At 47.2% G+C, this 17,705-nt stretch overlaps 1 protein-coding gene across 2 annotated transcripts in view; it reads right to left on the bottom strand.

The window, feature by feature from the left end:
- Positions 1 to 4,962: 4,962 nt before the first annotated feature.
- runx3 (RUNX family transcription factor 3) overlaps positions 4,963 to 17,705 on the bottom strand; it is a 48,444-nt gene continuing 35,701 nt past the window's right edge. Inside the window, exons 7-8 of one of the 2 annotated variants that reach the window (XM_067242872.1) lie at positions 13,023 to 13,097; positions 4,963 to 6,794 (exon numbers count right to left, since the gene is read on the bottom strand). In XM_067242872.1, coding sequence (XP_067098973.1) covers positions 6,289 to 6,794; positions 13,023 to 13,097 — 581 coding nt within the window. In that variant the 3' untranslated portion in view covers positions 4,963 to 6,288. The remainder of the gene's footprint in view (positions 6,795 to 13,022; positions 13,098 to 17,705) is intronic. The other variant, XM_067242873.1, reaches the window with a different exon arrangement.

Genomic DNA, 17,705 nt, shown 5'->3' with positions numbered 1-17,705 from the left:
TGAGGCTGTTTAATAAGAATCTATGAAGTTGTGAGATGATTATGTAACAAGGATGGAGGGCAAATAACATCCACAATGAACAACCCCAAACCAATCTGAAAGATTGTAGTCTAGATGTGGTTGTGGTCCTGGCCAGATTCCCCACAGCCATGGTTATAGTCTTGGCCAGGGTTAATTAAGGTCAGATTTCTCATCTTGCAGGGTAAAATTAGAAAAAATATTCATTATTTCCCCTAGACATATCTTGTTTCCTTTTTTAAAGATGAAGTCTGATGAACTCATGCAAAAATCTAATACTTGTTTTGTCTTTCAATTCTTAGTCAATCATCCTCCACAATTCTGCGGATGATATAAATGTAGTGAATAGTGCGTACGGATTGTGGGACAGTGGTGCTACCTGAACTCACAAATGCTGCTCTGTGTGGAGGAGGTTTGAATGTTTTTTTGGAAGTGAACTCTGAGACTTTCTCCCGAGCTTTAATGGGGCCTTGTAGATCTTGTCTGATAATGGGACTGTGGGTCTGTGAGTGTATTCTGAGTGCTCCTGTGGGTAGAAGCTGAGGTTTGGCTCCTCCGAGAGGTGCTCCGCTATGGGAACTGGCTGCTGATTGAGAGGACCAGAGAGAGGTCTCTGTAGAGTTCCTCTCTGAGAAACTACCTTCACTTGGGTCCTCCTAACATCACCCCCTCTTTTCCTCCCGGTCTTTCTCACCATCTGTGTCTTTTTCATCTTTCCTTTCCCCCTCTCTGTCCCCTCTCCTCTCCATCTTTTCTTCTTTCTCACTGTCCTTCCTCTTTTTTTCTTCTTCCAATCCTTCCTTCCTCTTTCCCTCTGTCTCCCTATCATTGTGACAGCTTTGGGTCCTCAGAGTGAGAATGGTTGCATCACGACTTCCTAGCCCCTGGCCTCTTCCTTCTCTTTCTCTCTCTCTCTCTCTCGACCCCTCTCTTGATCTGTCCAACTGTGGGAACCCTGATTTTGGACGTCAGCGTCCTTTCCCACCATCACTAACAGCTCAGTTAGAAAATAGACCAGCTTGTACACAAAAGCCAGGCACCCAAACCAAACCGGTTTGAGCCCGCTCCTTCTCACGGGGTTCTGTGGAGGCAGGGTCAGGGACTCGGGAGCCCAGCCTAATGGGTTTCGTATGCAGGTACCGCCTCGGCCGGCCGGGCTGAGACGACACGGGATATTGTGTCCATGAGAAATGAGAGGGTTTTAATGATCCTGCACTTTCGCCAACACGCCTCTTTTTTTTTCCCCCTTTCTACATTTTTATTACTCTCAGTTCATTTCTTTCCAGCTTCCAGTATGTGAGATGGGTGTCCCCGTCTCACATAATGAAAACAAAGTTTTATGCTTTATTGTTGTTGTTTTTTTTTTTACTCTAAATAAGGGTGGACAGGGAGAAGTACAGTGACCAGATAAATATTTAATAGTTGGATGTGGTGGGATTATTCAAGGACACTTAGGAAGTAGTTACCACAGGTGTGATTACCTTGGAAAACACCTGCATACAGTTGTGCTGGATGATGGATCGTGTAAAAACTGAACACACACTGTAAATCCTGCCACCCTGCGAATCCATAAATCAAGCTTTTCACTCTAATCCGAGTTATCAGACCTGTGTGTGTGTGTGTGCATGCATGTGTGTACACCCGTGTTTTTTCTTAGTGTGTGTGCTTCACAGTTACAAGACAGTTACAGTTTTTGGAAGAGCGACAACAGGAAATGTGGGACCAGAGAGTCTCCATCGCTGCTGTTCTTTTGTCTCCGACAGAGGCCCATGTAGATGGGAGCTCTTCTGCTTTCCACATGTGAAGCACACAGACACGGCCTCACCGAGTGTGTGGAGACAGATGGAAAGTTCCTCAAAGCTGGGCCTAATTGAAAGCTTATCATCTTCTCTTTGTGTTTCCTGAAGCTGAGGGGGTTTGGCGTAAAGGGACCTTGCGTTTTCGAAGAGACGAAAGGAAATGGATGGGGTCGTTTAAGACGGATCTGTCATACAGTGTGCTGAGGCCGGCTCGCCCCCTGCGAGAATCCCGCCCGTGTGAGATCTGTCAACAGGGATTGTGTCTGTGCGCGTGTGTTTTGTATCTGAATGCCTGTGGGTGTGTGCTTGTTTGTGTGAGTCGGTGTGTGTCTTGTCTGTCGGTGTGCGTGTGTGTGTGGGGGGGAAATGCTTTGAGTGTTCAGAGTTAATTGAATGCAGTGTGTATGTAGCGTGCGTGTAGCCTGCTTCTTTGTTGTCTTGCCAAGGCTGCCCCCACAGAAGGCCCGACAGAGACTCACAGCTAAGCCCATACTGTGAAAAGAAAGAAGACAAGGAGGAGGAGAAGAAAGGAGAGGAGGGAATGGAGGAGGTGGGGAAGGGAGAGAATGGCTTTTCTAAAATGAGAATATGACTTGTAGGAGAGCGGGAGAGAAACGCAAGGCTGGTAGGAGCGAGAGCCTTTTTGTGGAATCTCAACAGGTGGGATTAGTTGAAGAGTGAGGGATTGTAAGTATTGTATTTCAGGTTAACCACATAAGTCATCTGAAAGCAGACCACCCTATGAGGAAGTATCTCTCAAGTGTTTAATCCTGTGGCTGGGCCTCAAATGTGCCAATTAGGTGCCCTCAGCACAGCATAAATTAATAGACAAACCTCAGAGTGTAAATGAACCCCATGACATTCCAAACTTTTTCCCCCTCATCTATTGTTTTTTAACAAGTGACGACTTGCCAGTGTGAGTTTGCACTGGGGCTGCCAGGGCGGTGTCAGATTCCTGGGCCCGATTTTATTTAGGCCCTGAGTACCGGCGTGTTGACAGGTTTGGCATTTGCGAGGAGTTGAGAAGTGTGGGTAATTTGCTAGCGAGAGGCGTACTGATGGGAGACCGGGGGCTAATTAAGAGAGAGGATTATGGGTAAGGAACCGCCAATGAGGTGAGGAGACAAGGCTCACAGCACCACGGTATCCATGGCATTTATGGGGTCGGATTCCTGAAATGGCACTGGAGTAGAACATCATTTACTGGATCGGAATAAATTGGAACCGTATTCTTGAATTTGTCAGTTGTTTCAGTCATTTCCATACTCATTTATCAGCTGAGGTGGCTGGGTTTAGGTTTGCAGAGGAAAATTATAGCATGTGCACATGGATGGAGCCTTTTCACTTTCAACACCCTCCTCTCCTAACCATTAAACATCTTTACAGTCCAGACTTCAGAGTATTGAATATCAAATTAGAGAATTATAATCAAATGGAATTGTTATTGTAGAGAAGCAAATTCTGTTGAGGAATTTGTCATAAATGCTTTGGAATGCCTCTTTTAGGCATTTCTTAGATACTGTATGTGTCTGCAAGAGCAGGTGTGACTGAGAGGACGACCCTGCTTTGATGGCTTACTCTTAGTTAGAATTAGTTATGATGCAGTTTTTAACTTTTGTTCAAATCTGTCACTTCATAAATAGATGTAGTCTACAATTTTATAATAAAACAACACTGCATTATAAATAATAAACACAGCAATTGTGAGAGAAGTGTCTTTTTTAATTAAAATGATTAAAAACTACATTATCCGCACACTTTACAAGCACTTAATAGAGAGTTTTGAAGAATATTAAGTGATGAAATTCTTAAATTAACATATCAGGTGTAGACATACATGCTTTGAGCATAAAAGAAAGAAAGAGCAAAATGATTTGACATTATGGTATAACAAAATGAAGAGGAGGTTCTTTTAGAAAGAAATGTAAAAAAGCCTTGTGCTTTTGCATTTGACATACAATAAAAAATACACAACCATTTTTTCACAAGTTGCACAAGTTTTGTTTGACAGCCCATGACAATTAAGCTACCACAAAACATATCTTGTCACATAACAGAATCTAAAAGTGATACTACAGGCAAAGTGAAAATCTTTGGTTGTGATAAAGCCACATGTGTTTAAGGTACACATGCGCTTTTTCTAGCTGCATGATTGTTACCCATAATAAATCGTTGTTCTCCCCCAAAGGGACATATAGAGACTCAGTTGGGAAAATGAAAAGCATCCCCCTACAGGAGATCAGCATAAATCTGATTAACGTTTGATTATCACAAATAAAATAAGGCATAGGGGTCTACTTTAGCACAACCTCCTTTTTCCTGAGCGACAATTCTTTGGAGGGGGTGGGGGGGTTAATTGGCAAGGATCCTTATGATTAAAACTTAAATTGTGTAACATATATGAGATCATCAACAGTAATTTCTATTGATGATCTATATATCCTTAAAAAGCCCCATCCTCCATCCAATCTCTCAATAAAAGCTCTCAAGTCCAGACATCTGAAACCATGACACAAGTGGCTCAGCAGGGCTCACACAAAGATGGTGGACAGCTAGTCAGACATATCAATCTTCGGTCAGGCCCGGAGCCACTGACACTAATGACCAGTAAATTACAACAGAAAGGAGAGAAATTGTCACCATAAAGGCTTCAAAGATATCCCAACAAAGAGTCCTGTTCACAACAATAGCTAGTTTTTTGTTGTTAAGGCAAAGATAGCCCTTGGTGTTGGTAAGATGATCCTACTTTGGTGACCCCCCCCCCCACACACACTTCTCAATATCTTCATCCCTACCCTTGTCTTCCTCCAGGGATGGAGGGATCATGTGGGTGACAGCATGGGAAAGACCCTCAGGACAGTGGGAACGTGCACACCCACACCTGTGGCACAGGAATGTGTGTAGCTGATGCAAGTCTGTATAAATTGTGTGTGTGTTTTTTTGTTGTTGTGAAAATACACAATGGCCCATGAGAAATGTCTAAACATAGTGCAAAAAGTAATAGACTTTGAATGTTGCTCTAAGGTGATGGTAGAGGAGGAAAGCCTCGATCTAATTGGCGGAATTGATGTTGGGTGTGGTTCATAAGGAATAATGTAAAAGTTTTTAGTGCATCAAAGCTACATTGGAATACAAAATAATAACATTACAAGTTTAGTTTTTTTTCATAATTTAGAAGCAATATATTACACAAATTCCAATTTTATATTAGACAAACAAACAAAATAGCTATCAAAAAAGAAAAGAGAAAAATTGTAAATGTTTTGGGCACAAGTGAACGTTTCCTCAAATTTGGCTCAAATAAATACAAAAAGTAAACCATGTCATCCAGTTCAAACATACTATACTAAAACAATTTAGCAGAAAAAATGTTCAGAATAACTGCAGTATATACCCAAGAAAACAGTCCAAATAACAATAACAAAAACGAGAAAATGTTCCTGTTTTAAAACACCTCTACTTTAGTCTCTGACATTCTTCAAAATGTCCGCCATTTTTCTACTGCATAGATACTAAATGCATCAACGACAACCGGAGAGAGAAGACAATTTCTTTATACATCTGGGTTGAGTCAGATTTACAAGGTTCTCACACAAAGGCGCCATGTTGTTACTTAAAAATGCGCATTGCTCCTGGGGTTGTTGTATCACTCAGCAAAATCATACATTTGATTTAAGGCAATGCTTTCGTACTGTGAGAACTTTACACTCCCTTATGTGAGGAGTAATGCTCTTGACAGTTTGTCATGGATTGAGTCATCTTCATCATCGAAACCCAAAATGTAACATTAGCATCAAGAGCCAACTGCTGTTGCATATGAGTGATATCTACTGTAAGAAAGGTTCCGCTAACTTGTGGAGCAAATGTCAACCCCCGATGTCCCTGGTCAATCACAGGCAGTTCAGGTAATAGTCAATGGATGCTCTCCAGGTAACACCCAGAGACGTTTGTGTCACTTTGTCATGAGGATGATGATGAGGCTAATTTTGGTCTTGTCGGCTGATTAGCCGGAATATCAACTGCATTTTCTGTTCATCAGCTGCACAAATCTGTTACATATTTTTTCCTCAAACTCCAAGTGTCTTTGGTAAAACGTTTTGTACCTGCTTTTCAAACTATCCTGATATATTACTATGGCTTTGTAATTGTACCATAACTTCGATTTACAGTTTGTACTCGGGTCTCTTGGGTTATTTCTGAAGAAGAATGATATTGTCTATCTGTATGGCTTTCAGAGTCTTTTGAAGAGTGTATTTCCTGGCACAGGCAGTGCAGGAGATACCCAAGGCTTACAAAAGAAATGGCAGACAGTAAACGTCTTTTGGTAGAAGGCAATAAAGCGATTTGCCGGACATAAAAAGACAAACATGCAGCATTTTTGTTTCTATTTTAATTAATCTTTTTGTTAACTCCTTCTTTCCTGGTATGCCCCCTCTCTCCTGCGTTTCCTGGTGGTCTAGCTGCCAGACAGTCAGTAGGGCCTCCACACAGACTCATCCATGCGTCCAGATGCGCTCATGGTCGTCGGGGAGTTGCTGTGGCTGCCGTCCGCCTCCACCCCCTCGCTCTGGTTGCTGAGGCCCGGGTTCATCAGGCTGTTGCCTCCGGCCGTGGCCACTGGCCCCGAGCACGAGAGCAGGCGGGTGGGGGAGCGCTCGCCCCCGGCTCCCCCTGGAGCCACCATACTGAACTGGTAGGAGCCAGAGCCAGTGCCGTAGTACAGGTGGTAGGGCGAGGTGTTGGACTGGAAGTGGCTGCTCTGGTTCTGGTTCCCCGGGTACGGCGGGGGCAAGTAGGTGTGGTAGCGGGAGGAGGCCGACATGCCGGTCACGCTCAGACCCCCGATGCCAGTGGTGGATGGGTTGGCAGAGTAGGTGAAGGCCCCGGGGTAGTGCATGCGGGGGTCTGAGAAGCGGGGGTCCGTCAGCGGGGACAGGGAGGGGAAGGAGCTCCTCTGGGGGAACAGATCTGGGGTTCCTACACAGAAGAAGAGAAACAGAATTTTGTAAGTGTGCTTGTTGGTACTGATGTCACATCTAACACACCAATGAACACTCAAGGTAACACAAGGGATAAACTGGGGTTCGAACGTCCTTAAATTCCCCTCTAACAAAACTAGCAATGGCACAGGCTCCACCCTTAGCCCCTGTGCTGAGCTCAAGTTTCTTGAGATGTCCCTAGCCTTGGTCAAGCTCACTCAAAGTAATGAACTGAGACATTTTTTGGTCGGTAACAGTCATCAAGCACTGACAGTACATCAGCCCACAGCTCTGAGCACAAGAGTGGAGTTATAAGAACTCCCTGTCGACACAGCCCTCCAGCCACCTCTGCAAAAGCAGGCTAACATACAATATTCAGTTTTTTTTCCCATTGGAATGAAAGGCAGGCATTGTCATAGGCAAGGGATGCTTTGTATAAACACTGACAGCTTGTTTTGCTGTTGTATAACTGCCTATAAATCCCACCAAGAGGCTAGGAACAGGAAACGATGGAGCACACTGTCACAATCAGAAAAGAGGGTGGGAGGGATGAAAAGAATGCGAGAGACCAAATAAATGAAGCCCGAAAGACATTAAAAAAATACAGAACGAAGGAGAAAAAGAATGGAGTGTGTATTATATATCTGATAGGTGCATGAGTGAAAGGCACATTGTGCGAGTGTCCCAAGCCTATCAGTGCTAACCTGTCTGGAAGGGTAATCTCACAGGTAACACACTCAACCCAGCTGTTTTGACTTAGATTTCACTGCACACATTCCCTAATTTATTCGACAAAAAGGAAATGGGAATCTCGCTCCGGGGTTTGACTCTGCTGTTTCCTTCTCGGAGACTTTGGCAGGAACAACTTTGTCGTTACTGTCACTAACGTATTTCCTTGAGCCAAGCAACACACCTCCCAACAGGTTCAGAGCCAAGGCATGCTAGTATGCAGACAGGGCAGCTGTGACTGCTAGCATGCAGGCATGGCTACTGTGACTGCTAGCATGCAGGCATGGCTACTGTGACTGCTAGCATGCAGGCATGGTTACTGTGACTGCTAGCATGCAGGCATGGCTGCTGTGACTGCTAGCATGCAGGCATGGCTACTGTGACTGCTAGCATGCAGGCATGGTTACTGTGACTGCTAGCATGCAGGCATGGCTGCTGTGACTGTTTAGACAGACACACCGGGCCATGGGAGTGTGTCCCCCTGGGTTCCTCAGCTGAGGGTCTGGTCTGGCCAGCTGCTGCATGCTGCCACCTACTGTAGTGTCTTGGACACAGAGGTGCCATTTAGGGCAAATGGGGACGCAGAAGGGGACGGTAAACCATAAAATCTGTATGACAGGGCCCTAGGTGTTCAGTCATGTCCATAAAAAAAGACATTTAGCTGTAAGCAGTCTGATGTAGTAAAACGTAAAATTATTTATAAAGTTTAGGACTGTTTTCATAGTTGTTTCATTAAGCCTATCTTGCTACACCAACAGTAGTTTCTCTTTGGCAGATGCCCAGGTTGCTAAGTTTGCTCCAGGGTGCCTCACTGTCAGGTATTTAAGTTTATAGCAGATGTTGAAAGTTTCTCCAATAATTGGCAATCAGCCCTGCCTGACATTGCATAAAAGTGTTATACTTTGCTTTACTTTTACAAATGGCTAAAACAGTTAGGCTTGTTATATCTACCCCTGCATACAAAGTGTCAGCCTGCATGTCATATTTAACAAAATTCAATGTGACATTAGGTTTTCAGACCAGTGCTTAGCATTAGCTTACAGGCGCATCACCAGTTTCATTTCAGCTCTCATACAATATTTGTTAGCTACATTGGTTCAGTTGCATCACTACTATTAGCAATATGCTAAAACAGTATTGAGTTTTGCAACTAATTTTTTGTTGGGCTACTATTATAGCCTTATCTGTGTTCACGCAGCTGGTTTGGACATGTACTGTTGTCTTTAACAAGCACACTGAACTAGAGGAGAGGGGCAAAGTGGGCATTAAGTATAGATATGTTTGCTGTGGAATTTGTCTTATTTCCTTGTCCTGCCCTGTGCGTCAGGAACTTGTCGAGGGAGGCTAACGAATACGGTCAACGTCAACAGATGTGAGGGCACCTCAGCACCTGCTGCTTGTAAACACAAACACCTGCCTAAGGTCCTGATTTGTTTATCTGATATCTCTGTATTTGGCTTTCAAGGCTCTGTGGTGCCCACATGACTATAGTGTAAAATGTGGATTTGGATGGCAGAGAAAAAGCAGCCTGTATTGGGAAAACAGCAAGCACTTGCACGCCACAGCCCCTGAGGGGGGGAGGATGGTGAAGTTGCGTGCCACAGTCTTGTTGAAATGTATTTCACCTACGTCTGGAGAACTCGGTCCGTTTTCAGACGTAAAAAAAGGAAAGTAAGAAATCGGTTCCTTTGCAATTTCCATGGCCCCTGTTATGCCCCCCCTCCTTCTTTTTTTCAAGAACACATTTCTGTAGTTTGAAATTCTCTTCTTTTTTGGATAAGGGGCGGTTGGGGGGGTTGGAAGGGGGTGCTGTTTCTTTTTCCAGTCTACCAGGCATCCGAGTCAGGCGGCATATCTGATTTCACGCAAAGAAAATCCAAGCCTTCAGCTGCTGTTGATTCGGGAGAAGTGGAGTCGGCCCACTAATTCCTACCGCACTCCCAAAAAGCCTTTGCTCTCTCCACCCTTCTCTCCCTCTCCTTCTCTTTCTCTCTCTCTCTTTACTAAACATAGGCTGCAGGGTGGAGCGGGGAGGGTATGTTTGGCAGGGGAGGGGGAGGTGGGGGGAAGGGGTGGGGTGGGGGTGCTTGATGATTCTGGCGGCTGCGGCCTGTGGCCCTCCGAGCGCACGCGCGCGCACACACACACACACACACACCATTTAATTGTGGCGGGTTGGAAACGCATTGGCTTAACTGTGGCGGAGGACAGACTCCTGCGTTCTGTCAGAGCAAAGCGGACTGGACACTTATCACAGCGCCGTAATGAGGCTTATACTGCGTCGCCACCTTGGCCACACGCCAGAGAAGCACCCACCACCACCACCACCACCACCACCCCCACCACCCGCTGCCAACCATCCCCTGCTCCACAGCCCCCTCTGGAGGACAGGGCTAGACAAACCAACCTCTCACTCACATAACCGCAATGCTGGAATCCCTATTTTCCCCCTCAAGCATACTTTCCCTCCACTCCTCCCTCTCAGGGTACCGGCTTGTGGCCTGGTTGGTACTCATAGCCTGCCGTAGCCCCTGTGCCCAGCCACCACACATGATCTCCATTAGGCTCAGCTGAAATGTGTTGAGTAAACAGCAGGGACAGGAGAAGACCCCCTGAGGGCTAGCTGGCACCGCCCGCCCTCTGTGATGTTCCTCACTGTGAAGGGTGGCAGGGAATCATGGCTTTTATTGAGAACACAGTGTTCCAGCTCTTTCCTCTCCTCCGTCTCCCCTCCCTTCCCTCACCCGCTCTCTCACTTTCTCTCTCAGTTTAGCTGTGTCGCACCGCAGGGCGAAAGGCCTCCTCTTTCCCTCTCTCTCTCTCTCTCTCTCTCTCTCTCTGTCTCTCTCTCTGTCTCTCTCTCTGTCTCTCTCACTGGTCCACTAGTCCACAGTGAAGCGTGTAACCCAGATAGGTCAGGAGGTTTGCCTCATTTGGTTAAGGGTGAAACAGATTTTGGTTGTAAACATAAGGGACGTGCTGAAGCTGTGTGTGTGTGTGTGTGTGTGTGTGTGTGTGTGTGTGTGTGTGTGTGTGTGTGTGTGTGTGTGTGTGTGTGTGTGTGTGTGTGTGTGTGTGTGTGTGTGTGTGTGTGAGGATTGGGTGAAGGGGGGAGGGGGGGGCATTGGAAGGGATGCAAATGCAGGTGCTCACCTGTTAAATGTTTACTCAGGCTGGATGCAAACTGAAATGGAATGGTGTTCCATGCAAATGACTGGAGGGGGGTGGGGGTGTCCTCACTCTGGCCACGCTGGGCTCAGAGCGAGCCAGGGCTGGTGAGGCCATGCTGGGCTCAGAGTGAGCCAGGGCTGGTGAGGCCATGCTGGACTCAGAGCGAGCCAGGGCTGGTGAGGCCATGCTGGACTCAGAGCGAGCCAGGGCTGGTGAGGCCATGCTGGGCTCAGAGTGAGCCAGGGCTGGTGAGGCCATGCTGGACTCAGAGCGAGCGAGGGCTGGTGAGGCCATGCTGGACTCAGAGCGAGCCAGGGCTGGTGAGGCCATGCTGGGCTCAGTGAGCCAGGGCTGGTGAGGCCATGCTGGACTCAGAGCGAGCCAGGGTTGGTGAGGGACAACGATAGATCTCTTCTCCAGTTGTCACATATCTAACCCCTCAGACCACAGCAGGAATTTTCCACCAGTCTGTTTTTAAAGACAAGGGCTGAATACTGAATCAACACAATACTTATTTCACGAAGAAAAGTCTCTATAAATGAGAACTTCTCAAGACTTTTATTTTGGAAAAAAAGAAGAAGAGTGTCGGGGCTCAGGAGTGAGATTGGCGCGGTACAATATCGCCAAGTGGATAATCACCCTCGTCCCACAAGCCGATGAATCGGAGACCCAAATGAACACAAATGGTGTTTATGTAAGCACCCGGGCTTTGGTGGGTCCAGTGTCGTGTCTCATGCAAATAACCGCCACCTCTTACCGTGGCTTCTAGGACCTGGTAAACCTGCGCGGTCACCATCCACATAGCTCACCACTATCGGCACTGCCCAGAGGGACTTTGCATGGGCTCTATCTTTCCCTGGCAAACACAAGCATAGGCATGTGTTTGTGATGATAAAAAGCTGGGATTTTCCTAATGCATCAACGAACTTGATGTGATGAATCTCTTTCGATTTGTTAACTAAATCATCTTGCTATGAAATACCAGGGAGACTTTGCACACTGACACTGTGAAGCTATGAGCTAACTCGTGCAACCCAGTTGGCATGTTCAACGATATGAATGTACATATTCACCTTTTAAGGTATTTTTCTCTCTTTTCTGTGTGGAAAATAGCTGAAATGTCACCCTTCTGACTGGTACCAATCAAATGTCAATCCAGCATTTTTCACACAGTGGTGAATATCTTGCTCTTCATTGAATATCTGGCTGGCGGACATTTTGTCTGAGCAGTGTCATGAGTAAACATGCCAGTCTGTTGCATTCTGCCTCCCACTCCTAAGAGCTGTTAGGAGATGCAGCTTTGGGAAACTGCCGTGATGTTTATGGAAATATTTAACACCCTGATTTTTGGCCAGAGGCAAACCGTTTTTCAAATACATGGGTGGAGAACGAGAATTCTTAGTGATGACTTATTTATTAGGCTCGCTATGTCTGTGTGTGTGTGTGTGTGAGAGAGAGAGAGAGATGGATAGTGACAGATGGAGAGAGATAGAGAGCAACAAGGGTGTGAACCGGTGAGTCAGTAGGTCTTCTGTACTGTGGTGGATTATGGGAAGTACGACCGAGGTTTTTGTGCGGCAGACCTGATTTCCAAATCATCAGGGATAGAAGGAGTGAGGGAGTGAGAGAGAGAGAGAAGGGGTGATCTCGGTATGACCAACATGCAGAACCCTGAAGGCAAAACTTTAACATTTGGAAAAAGCGTGCTCCTGACAATGTCGCAATGCGGGGAACACCCATCGGCGCCTGCAATACCCGCTCGACCACTCTCATAACTTAACTATCATCTGAACCAGTCAATAGGATGATGGATTGACTTGGAAGAGTCCTTAGCTGCTCCAGACAATTGCATGATGCACCGCGCCGTTTGCCTAGTGTGAACTTGGCTGGGCTGATGTGGTGAACACAGGCCAAGTCTCCTCAATCTTCTCCCCTGTACTTTTCATGTCTACTTTCTCAGTCTAGTAATTATGGCGATCTCTTATGGTCGTCCCCACCCCCAGCATGCTTGGGGTTATGAGTAAGCCTCAGAAATGAACAAACACCACTTGGAAACCGCTTTTTGCATGCACGCACGCACACCCACACACACACATGCACACCCTCACGCATGTGGACGGCAACTCACAGTCACATACCACTCAGGGTCATATAAGTAGAGAATGAGTTTAATGCGTTTCATTCCTGATTTTGTGAGCGGAGCGAGGAACGAAGAGAGAGAGAGGGAGGCCAGCAAAGGTAGGCACAGTGAGAGGGAGGGAGAGAGACACGACAGTGAAGAGCTGGACGTGGTTCGCGGGGGGGGGGGGGCGGGGGGGTGACCTACCTGACCAGGGTCGGAGGTCGTCCTCCACCTTGCAGGTCTTCAGAGTAGGGGTGTCCATCTGCTCCGACCACAGAGCTGCAACACAGAGACGCGCCCATTTTAGCTGCTTCCCTTAGAGCAGAAATTGGCGTGTATTCCAACACTTGTCCTAGCAAGTTTAGCAAACTATGGAACTGACTAGTACGGAAATTGGTATTTGAAAAGTACCAAGAAAATACAAGTTTTGGTGGGGGATAGTGCACACATGTATGACATGGACTTAAGTCAAGACCTAAGCTTTGTGTTAGGTTACGTCATGCTATGTACAGTACGTCAGTGGTTTCTACAAGCTCTCCACCATTTCAGCACACAAGGAGAAAGAAGCCAGCGCCTTGTCAGAGGCATCAGACATCTGGTGGTTTGGAGGGCTGTCTACCTGGGACAGCAGTGCCTCCGCTGACCTGACAGGGTGGGGGGGAGGGGGAGGGGGGCGTTCTCACAGGAGTGAGAGAGGTCTTGGGAAAACATGTTTGATGGGCACCGAGAGGATATTTTGGGGGTCTTTCAGGTGGGGACTGGGGCGGAGTGAGAGGTGGAGGAAAGGGGGGTGGGCCGAGGGGGCCTCTTGAGGTGCCAGGCCTTTGTTGGCCTGTTCAGTCGGGCTGTCAGATATGGAGAGGGAGAGGGGGGTGGGGGAGGGAGGGAGAGGGCAGGAGTACTGGCCCAGCTCGTGGGACCCAGGTTCACACTCCACGGCCACACCACAGCTGGGTGACAATTTGACATGCAAATAGTGGCTGTTTGCTCCCGGTCTGAGACGCTGCACTTGTTACAAGCCAACCTGCACGAACCACTGTGGACAGGGGTGGCCTCAAATCACACACGCAAGCACACACACACACACACACACTCTACACTCCAACTAGATTTAGCGCACATGTACTTAGACGTACCGACCAACAAGCAAAAGGTATGAACTGAAATCCTTATCTTCCTCCAAAAAACAGGTTTCTCACATGTTTAGGCCTCAGCTTCGTTTTTTTTTTTACTGACAAAATATGATCCGACGTCCTCTCATGTTGCCGGGACACAACATCGTAGTGGAACTCCACCCTAAGCCTCAGCTGCCGGGTTGGAGGCTGGTGGCGAGGGAGGTGAGGGGGTTTGGAGGTTTGGTCGTGGAGGGTGTGGGGGAGGTGGTCACCTATAGCCACGCCGGGGGCTGAGCAGAGAGCTGTGGTGGCCCCCAGAGCTCCTCCGACTTCCTCTCCAAAGGCCCGCATCAGCACTCTGTTGCTGAGAGAGTCCTTGCCTCGCCTTTACAATGGCAAATTCTTACACATAAATGGCTTCATTCAGAAAGGGGGCTTGCAAGCAGCTGGTGCGATCGGCACAAGAAAATAAACATTTCCTTCAAATATTTTGATTGGCCGACGGACAAGCTCAATACCGGCGGCACAGATTACTCCTGTTAACAGGAAGGCCGGCCCCTGGGTGGGGCTAGAGATTGGGGAAATGGGGCAGGGGGAGCTGAGGAAAGGGGGACGGACAAATGGCCGCGTCACTGTGTAGCTTTTGGGCGGCGCCCGCGTGGTCCAGGAGGACACAAATAAACAGGACGCTAGCGGTTCCAGTGTATCGTGGGAAGATGAAAGGGCCGCCGGTGGGACGGACTTTTTTTTTTTTTTCGTCAAGATGGCGTCAGCCCTCGTGAGGGGTGGAGGGGGTGGGGAGGGTGTCCGACAGCGCCTGCCTGCGAGACATGTAACGCGCCGGGCAAAATGAAGCGTGTCATTGAGACACAGTGAATGCCGGGCCTTGTGCTGGCTTCCTGTTTCGCTTAGGCCCTGGGCGTCGCGACGGAGAGAATGTGAGGGAGAGAGAGAAAGACGCCAGCGAGAGGAAGGGAGAGAGAAAGAGCGAGCGTGTTTGAGAGTGGAGGAACACGGCCTTGGCTCAGCTATGTGGGACATTTGATATGTCTTTTGAGCCCTCACTTAAAACATGAGCAAAAACAAACACGACGGCTGAAAAATCCTATGTTCTATTTGAACACTCTCCCCCCCCATTCCCCAGACTCAATAGGGACTGTTCATGGCACACATGTAGTTTCAGTAATTGCTGAAATGTAAAACTCGACCAGACTCTGATGTGAAATTATAACTAACACAAACAGTCGAGTCTGGTAAAAAAAAGAAAAAAAGAAAAAAAAAAGGAAAAAAGAAACTTGCTCTCACTTCTGTTTTTCTTTCCCCCCCCTAAAGGAGGTAGCTTCAAAAGAGAATAGATGTTCACTGAGGAACAAAAACATTTTCAGTTTGAATTATTCATACGAGGGTTACTCGGAAGAGAGTAACCACAAGTGAAGCTTTTAGGCACCATAACAAATAAACTCCATTGGCATATTATGTAAATAAAAGCCTGAAAGAAGTAAAACAATCTTTTAACTCTGGTCTGGATTCCTGCTCTTATAGGTTGCCTTTGGCCGTGGAGTGACTTTCCTGTATGGGTTTGGCATGGACCAGCATGCATTGCTGCCCATCTGAACATTGGGGGTAGCAAGTAGCAAGCTACAGTAGCAAGCCTTAACATCGTCCACTTACCAGAAATCAACTTGATGATCTACCAGCCAGCCAAGCCATACCAACACCAGCAAAGGTATTTGTGTGTGTGTGTGTGTGGAACACGGGCTCTCTCCTGTACTGCCAGTGGGCTTGTGTGAAGTAAACAGTGTGGTCACTGTGGACGAGGAAGAAAGGTGTGTGTGTGCGTGGGGGGGGGGGGGGGGTTATTGGTCTCTAGGTCTGTCCGACTCGACTCCACTGTCCCAATGTGCCATTGTTACTGGGACAGCTGTTTATACATGCAACATGGTGCAGTGACACGGCATATATTTGGAGTGTGCGGCGTAACCACATGCATCTGGGTGGTTTTGTACCATGACCCCAGGACTGCAGCATCCTGGCAGGCACACAAGCCTACAGAGGCCTCCCTGAGCCCTCTCAGTGAGGAGATCCAGAGAGACATAGTGTTGGGGCTAGTATTTTATGACCTGCTCCACTAGTGTGGCCTCGACTGGACCATATCAGGGCATGAGTGTTACTGAAACCACAGTGTGTTTGATTGCAGGTACTTATCAGCCGTAGAGTAGCTTAGCGCGCAGACACACGCCCAGAGCCAGGAGAAAGACAAACAGCATTTTTTTGGGCCTTCATCAAAGCAGGGAGTGCTTGACTGGATGGCGGCAAGTTATGCCAGTATCTGATATTGGTCTTCGCTGAGGAACACAGGTGTTGGAACAAATAGCATGTTAAATGATACCACCTCAAAAGGCCCAGGATTTCTTTTGGGGATGATTAAATTGCTGCTGTCATCTCTCGCTTTCTTTCTTTTTTTCTTCATCTTAACACACATTCAAGTTGAAAGAGTCGTTTTGGTCTCGGCTGGGTCTTAGATTGTGAGCCAGGGGCCTGTTTAGTTTTGTCTGCCTCTTTAGAGGAGAAGAAAACGACAGTCTTCAGGATCATTTCTGGAGATTCTCACGTTGAAGAATGTATATCGTTGTCTTCTCTTCCCTCAGCCTTCTCAGCACACCCTGGTATGAACGTATGAATATGTGTTGATATGTCGCCGCTGCTTATGAGATGACATTCTTTGAATGTCAGGGGTAAAAATGTTGTCTTTCTTTTTTTCCAACACATACGCACGTCACTTGACGTTAAGGAAACCAGAGTAACAATTTTGGGCCTTATTGTCTGTGTGTCAGATATGCTTGACTGCACTGACAGAACCACACACAGCTCCCCCACCACACACAAACACACACCCACCCTCACTCTGCCCCCATGGAGGATCATTCCACGGGTCTAGCAGGCTCACCTGTAGCCTCGGCTGAACGAAAACAAGAGGTGAGCGCAGCGTCTGCCAGCATGCTGGAGTCCTGTCGCTGCATGCACTGTAATGAGCTCTTAATTACTCTGTCTGTCTGGGCCACTAGTACAGCTTGCAACACTGGCACGTAACGTTGGGTGTGTGTCTGTCTGTGTGTTTAAGCGCGCGTGCGTGTCAGTTCGATCGGTTCTGTGTGCAGTATGTGTGGGGTACTCGTTCCTGTCCCTGTGTGTGTGTGTGTGTGTGCGTGTGTGTGTGTGTCAGGATCCAGAGCAGTGTCTCGAGAATGTCTCGTCCTCCTCTTGTTGACAACTAAACTCAGACACTATTTCATGGTTCAGACTGCAACATGAAGCAAGGGTCTTTAGCCAGAGATGACATTGTATTTTCCCCATCTATCCATCTTTACAAGACAGATAATGGAAACCTCTTTTGCAACAGGCAAGACAGGAATCCATTTAATTATAACGTGTTGACTGACGGTCTATCACTCTTGCGAATCTCAAACAAACAGCTCGGTCTTAAATTAATCTAGAAAATACAACTTTGCCTCCCCACGCTGCCAAAATCGGAGGTGTGTGCGGTGTTTATATGTAAATACCTTTATGTGTCTGTGATGCAGGATTTAATACAAGTGAGACTATTTTGGTTTTGAGCTTAGGGTCGTGTTAGAGCGTTGTTTGGGTGTGAGGGGCTATATATACATGGATGGGCTCAGTGGTGGGTGTCATGGCGGTGGTGGATGGTCTATCTGTGTAAACGAGGAGAGCAGAGGAGAGGGGTAAAAAGCAGCTCCAATGTTATTTAATTATT

Source organism: Osmerus mordax, chromosome 9 (genome assembly GCF_038355195.1).
Source record: "Osmerus mordax isolate fOsmMor3 chromosome 9, fOsmMor3.pri, whole genome shotgun sequence".
In the NCBI taxonomy this organism is placed as follows: domain Eukaryota; kingdom Metazoa; phylum Chordata; class Actinopteri; order Osmeriformes; family Osmeridae; genus Osmerus; species Osmerus mordax.
The sequence above is the reverse complement of the archived record's forward strand: the minus strand, read 5'-3'. Positions and strand labels throughout refer to the sequence as shown.